The 6,579-nt window shown below is 39.4% G+C and overlaps 2 protein-coding genes across 2 annotated transcripts; both read right to left on the bottom strand.

The window, feature by feature from the left end:
* Positions 3 to 883, bottom strand: LOC104753340 (oil body-associated protein 1B-like; the record flags this gene model as incomplete). Its single annotated transcript, XM_019237681.1, is given in 3 exon segments — positions 3 to 164; positions 166 to 379; positions 728 to 883. Coding segments are annotated over 3 exon segments (522 nt in total), but the record flags the coding sequence as incomplete, so codon positions are not given.
* LOC104749666 (DNA topoisomerase 3-beta-like) lies at positions 1,212 to 6,563 on the bottom strand (the record flags this gene model as incomplete). The annotated part of the gene is given in 13 exon segments (XM_010471339.1): positions 1,212 to 1,982; positions 2,090 to 2,269; positions 2,373 to 2,585; positions 2,706 to 2,834; positions 2,956 to 3,124; positions 3,218 to 3,496; positions 3,771 to 3,850; positions 4,210 to 4,329; positions 4,427 to 4,589; positions 5,031 to 5,274; positions 5,659 to 5,758; positions 6,047 to 6,140; positions 6,460 to 6,563. Coding segments are annotated over 13 exon segments (2,514 nt in total), but the record flags the coding sequence as incomplete, so codon positions are not given.

The raw sequence follows: 6,579 nt of genomic DNA, 5'->3' as shown, positions 1-6,579 counted from the left end.
CCATCGCGGGTAACAGCCATCATGATATTAGGTAAACCAAGGGGAAGCTCATGGCCCAAATCAACTTGCCAAAAATGGAAAACTTTGCCATAAGTCTTAGCGACTTTATCAAGATCTTGACGTTGAATGGCACCAGGAACACCAGGCATGAACAAGAAACCCCCTTCTCACTTCCCACTCGTGCGAGTGCCAAAGCTTCTTCTCTTCGTCAGGCAAAGTCATGAACAACTTCTCTGTCACTATGTACTCCAATCCTATCAGACGAGCATTTGCATCCGGACCGTCGTAGATCAGACACTGACGCATCTCTTCGTTCACGTGACTGCAGAAATGGTGAGCTTCTACTTGTCGTGTCATGTCATCAGCATAGAAATGGAACCTGCCATCACAAGAAATTAAATAGCATGCTTTCTATATAACATTGTGTAACTACGGTTGGACATATAAACCAAATCGAAATGGAATTTATAAAAAGAAACCAAAAATAAATAAATAAAAAACTTTAGAAAACATTGGTCATTAGTGCCATATTAGTCAAAACTGATCACATAATTTTTTTTTTTTTGGTTTTCAAATAAAACATGTTTTGTTCTTGAGATATAAGAAAAAGTCTACATATTTATTCGAAACATGTTTTGCTAGATATGTTTATTTACTTGCATATCGACAACCACAAATCCAAGAGGGGTAAAAAGGGTGCAATTGATAAAGATTTGCTTATACATACGCGCAGAGATGTTGGTGGATTTTGTTAACCGGAGCAAAACTTTGAACGGCAGAGGCGGCGGTGTCGATTATGGATGTTCCGGTCTTCGTTGCATCCCCTGGAACAGCCGGTCCAGACGTCGTCGATGAGTGAACTGCCTTCTCCATTCTGTTTGTAATTAACTATTTGCTCTTCCTCCCCAAAAAAAAAGTAAAGCAACCCAACCAAACAAATAGAGTGATCGCAAAGATCATGCATTCATACTTGTGGGTGTGATCTAAAAATGGAGCGATTGTATGCATGAAGTGTAACACTTAACAATCATAGCAAGTTACACTTCGGTTTTTCAGCTTCTCTTTAGGGTATATATAATAGTGTGACAAGAACTAGTCAAATGTTTAAAGATGATTTTGGGAAAGCTTTTTTAGATAATCAAGTGTTTGTGGCAAAATATGAAATAATCAGTTAACCAAGAGCCCAAATATCTCGTATGTCATAGTTAAGCTAGAAAATTATGAAGAGTTCCTTTAAAAGCAAACAACACGTAAGATTATTGAATCTACATCCGTCTTTACTGTGTAAAGTTGTAACGCAAGTATGCCAAAGACAAACAAGGATTTTAGGGTTCTCCAGGGTTTTAGAAGTCTCTGAAACTCATTTTTGGGTCGACAGCTTTTGAGCCTCTTCTCCCTCCTCTGCCTCGGCCTCTTCCTCGTCCCCTTCCCCTTCCTCCTCGCCTCACAAAGGACCTCCCATGTTTCACTTCTACAAGTGAGAGAAGCAACTCATCACATAGAACACATCCTTGATGCAGAGTGGCTCCGTTCTCCAGAGGAGTAGTTTTCTTGTTGAAATCGATCTCTATGATTGCTGAATCGCACTCGGGACAGCGGTTACTAGTGGTGGCTATGCGATGAGCACCCTCCGGAAGAAAAACGATGCAACTACACAAGTTGCAGTTGAGTTTCCACTTGGGGAAGCTCACGGGGTCCAAGACGAGCGTGCCTTCGCACTCTGGACAAGCGCAGACTCCTTGGTTTCTGACAGAGTGTTGGCAGGTGGGATGAGGACAGAGTGAACAAGGCATGCCTGAACCCGTTTTTGATTTGGCAGGAGCATTGGGCGTCTTAGATGCTCCAAAGAGTGTGTCTATGCCTTCGAATGGAGGAGAGTTGTAGCAGTATGGGCATAGTGGAAATGATTTCCCCTCGGCTCCTGGAACTGAATAGATTACGAGCTCAAAGTTGTCTAAAGGACATGTGAGTTCTTTGTATAGCTGTGAGAAAATCAGTTAAAGAAATGATTCAGTAATAATGATAAATCCAAAAACTCGACATTTACTGAGGTTTCAGCTTAAGAGTTTAGGTGATGAAAGGCTTTTACCTTGACTGTGCCCTTTTGAGGAAGATAATAAACTTCTTCGCATGTGCCGCAGAAGAGACGTGGTGGGACTGCTGTGATATGTTTCATGTAACGCAAGCACTTTCCACATTTGCTTAGAGGGCGACCAGAGCCAGCCAGAGGAGAGAACTGTGCTTCAAAGAGGGCATCCATGTGTTCGATCTGAATGTCAATATAAGGGAGATGTTAAGTAGGACCGGATTTAAATCAAAAGACTTTATCAAACAAATGCCTTCAAAGACAATATAAGACATGTTTTCGCAACCTGTTGAACAAAATAACTGAATTTACGCCTAAATTGCTGAATCACATGTTGCACTACATACGAATGATCAGCTTGGCCCTTGGCAACAAGAGTGATTTGTTGCTCGATAAAGCTACGGATGTCTGGTAAGCAAAGGTCTGGATCAATACACTGATAGCCTCTTATTAGCGTGATTCCTAATGCCGTTGGAACCAATTTCCTGCCAGATTGGACCTGCAAGAAAGCGTGAAGCCAAATAAGAGTAACGAAATGTTTCAGAAAACAAAAAATTCCTCCTAAATTAAGTAATATGGTAATCATGAAGAAAAGTATACTGCCTTTGGGTGAACTCACCTGAACATAATTACGTTCACCAATGTTGTTTATATGCACAGGTATTGATGCATCTGTGCCTATACCATGCTTCTCCATTAGAGATATCAGCTCACTCTCAGTTAGGAAGTCTGGAGGCGCAGTGTTGCCCTGTAGATTTTACAACATTCAGACACAAATAGAAAGGATGTACAAAAATTGGAGAATAAAGCAATTTCTGTCCTAGTATAAGGCAAAGAAAGTAGCAACAGAATCTGGAGAAGAATGTAACCTCGTACAGCTCCACTCTTAAAACTTCAATTCTCTCTCCTTTCAGGAAAGAAGGGAGTTTTTTCTCATCCACTGCTGACCATGGCATTATAGCTGTAAACCCCTTTTCTGTCACTCGCTGCCCCGAACAATGGAAAGTTTCTCCACCAATTGACAATTCCACTTTAGTCCTGAGATATCCATCCAAGAGAATACCACATATAAGATGTGCAAAGAATAAGCTGTAATTGGCATGGATCAAGCTACAATCAAGGCTTTATTACCTTATGTATTTGCAGTTAGGTGAGACAGTGCCAATAAAATGTTGACAGACATACTGATAGAGTCGCCAAGCATCTCCTCCAACCATGTCCTCGGTTGCTGCTCGCATCGGGGTGATAGGAGGATGGTCTCCAGCATCGGTTCCTGACTTTGGCTTTTGAAAGCCATCTGAGAGCAGTCTCTGTACATAACCACCCCACATTGAATTACTAACTTGTGCTCTGAGTGTGTCTGCGAAGTCGAATGAAGAAGGATAGGCTGTGCTTTCTGTTCGCGGATAGCTAGCACAAAACATAAGAGTTTGAGTAAAAAAAAGTGCCATCACGATGATGACGAAAACGGTTTAAATGTTTAATGTATATAACACAGGGAAAATGTGATGTATGTATATCCTCGTCACCAAAGGTTTTTCTCATTTTCCTACCTACCATTCTTAAATTACATAAACAATACCATTCAATAACCATTTGCGATTTACCACAATTAGCCAACTATATGCTGGTAAAGAGGAGTTGAATGATAAAAATAATAATCTGGAGAATGGAGCAAGCTAACCTTATGAAGCCTTGAGTATACAATCGCTCGGCAAGATGCATAGCCGTCTGAGGCCCAAAACCTAGTGCACTTGAAGCAACCTGTATAACCGCTAATGTTATGCTAAATCAGGGAGAGTAATTTGAAAACTAGCTTTGATTGAACTTTAGACTCATGAACATGATTAAGCAATGGCAAACGCTCTAAACGCAACATTGAAAAACCAAAAGCAGAAAACACAAAACGAAAGAGAACTAAAATCCCAATGTTGTTGCCAACTCATCCCAAAAACAACCATGAAGCTGATAGAAGCAAAATTGTTTTGGATGAATGCAGAATATTTCAGTTAGTGTTTTGCAATCATAGGTACAGGATATATGGTATTCGCTTGAAAGTATAACGTACAACCAGGCAAGTTCATTTTAAAAGAATGGTAATCACGACTCATGAGTTCTCTGACCTTTAGCAAATTCACTGTGTTAAGACCAGCTGGACGACCTTTAACTTCCTGCTTTTCTGATACGTCCATTACTTTTGCAGTTCTGCCTTCCACGACCAACTTTTGAAACACAGTAGCAGCCTACAATTTGTAAAAGCATGAATATATCAGCAACTTAAGATTGGAAAGCAACAGTCAAGAATGTCAAAGAAATTCTAACACACAATGAGATACTAACTTCCAGGTCGAACAATCTACGTCTCTCCCACTCTAGTTGAAGCTCATAACCATCCTTCATTATATATGGTCGCAAAGCCCAAAATTTTTCTGGCTTGAAAGTATTAATATGCATGTACCGTTGCACACAAAACCCAAGAGTAGGAGTCTGGCATGGCCCGTAACTGAAACAAACATTCAAAAGGATCTTTAAGTATGACAGAACGGACAGAAAATCGCACATACTCCTTCCAGCATTCAAAGGAATACTTATAGAAGAACCAGAACCATCTTTTAATCATGACAGCTCGTTTCTTGTCCTATTATGAGAAATGAAGAGGTGCTTCGACAAAGATAGACAACATAAAAGCTTAAGTCTTACAAAGCTATGTCTACACACCTTTTTAGCATTTACATAAAATTCCATTACTCGGGCACTCTAAATGACAGGAGATGACCACAATAGAATTCCACAGCCGTATCTCATAGGACCAATCAACCATATCAAAAACCAAAAGGGACAAAGAAAAAAATGCATCTGGAAGAAAACAGTCGACCCATCTGTTCAGAGACTCTTTAGACACTGAACAAAAAGAAAGAATGGAAGGAGACGAGAGGAAACTGACGAGATAACTCTGCAGTCGAGATTCTGATATTTGCCTTGGAAATAACTTGTTTGAAATCGCGAGAATGCTACACCAACTTTTAGATCTATCTCTTGGCGAGCATCTACTGCCAGTGCCTCATCTCTGTTTGGTTCAACAAGGTTGTCCATGGCCTTTGGTATATCTTTCTCAGTCACAGAAGAAAACCGTGCCCGATAAACCTTTCTCTTACTATCGTCCATGTCAAATCCAGTCGACTCGATAACTACAAGAATATAATGGTCAACCAGTTTTAGCAACGGCCATCAAAACAATGGGCATTCCCAAATAGGCTGGCATCGAAAAAGTACTTATGCAGGAGAAAAAATGATAAAGATATTGGTGGTCGCACCACATATGCAGGAGCTAACTGTATACATAAACCCGCAATCTACTACTACAACTTAAAGGGTCTACCATTGGATACTAGCAGAATATACAGATTCAGTAGTATGATATGATTCATTTAGTAAAAACAGAGAAGAAAGTATATTAACTGATTCAACAATTACCAATAGAGTGGATGCAATGGTTAGACACAATAAATTCTGTATATCTCAACCAAAATCTGGTGAGAACATATACGAAAAAGGTAATGAAAAAGACTTGCCTTCAAAACATATATTCTCCCCTTCACGATCGCAGTCCAGCCACAACACCATATAACTGCAACTACGAGCTTCATTACTTAAATGCCTACAAATATGAGCCTGAGATTTGAAGACTGTTAGAATAAAGTGTACATTAATGTAGAAATAAAATAATGTAGGAAGCATAAGCCACTAGAAAGATGTATCTCCACTGCTAACCAAACGAATAACTCTAGTTCCAAAAACGTCATGCATATCGTTTATTTCATAAAGCAATAAAGCTAATCTCTTTAAGTATACAGATGTTGCTATATAATATATATACTACAGCTGCCAATGCCCAAGGTAAATGCCAAAAAAACAGCTCAAGCACTCCCCCATGCACAAAGAAAAGAGATAAGAGTTTACCTTTGGGTTAGACTCTTTTTTAGCAACTGGAGCATCGAAAAGATCTTGTGGATCAACAGTTTGCCAATTCTGATATTTTTCTGGGAAATCTACACTAGAATATGAGAGTAGCATTTAGGAAGACTGAGAAATCTGCAAGCAATAATTTTCACAGCGCCTTTTGTACACGACATATAGTCCACGAAATCAAATAAAGAAAAATTAGATGAAACATTAAACTTGAGTAGCTAATAGAGATGAATGCAAACAAGGATTTCAATGACATGTGTGAGGAAATGTGCATTTGATAAAGAAAATTATGATGCACACATTAAGGAAAACGTCATTAATGAACGGTAATCTTATGCAGCAGCAAATCACTCCAATTTCTCTTTGATATGAATAATATAATAAATGATAGGCAAGAGGGGAACCTGAAAACATGTCCGATAACAGATGTAACTCTAAAATGTGCTTTGAATCCTCGAAAGATGCCATCAAATTCATGCACCTCTGTACTGCCTCTCCTTGTAGACATCTGAAGCAAAAGAGGA

Source organism: Camelina sativa, chromosome 16, assembly GCF_000633955.1.
Source record: "Camelina sativa cultivar DH55 chromosome 16, Cs, whole genome shotgun sequence".
In the NCBI taxonomy this organism is placed as follows: Eukaryota; Viridiplantae; Streptophyta; class Magnoliopsida; order Brassicales; family Brassicaceae; genus Camelina; species Camelina sativa.
This window is presented reverse-complemented; position numbering and strand designations above follow the sequence as displayed.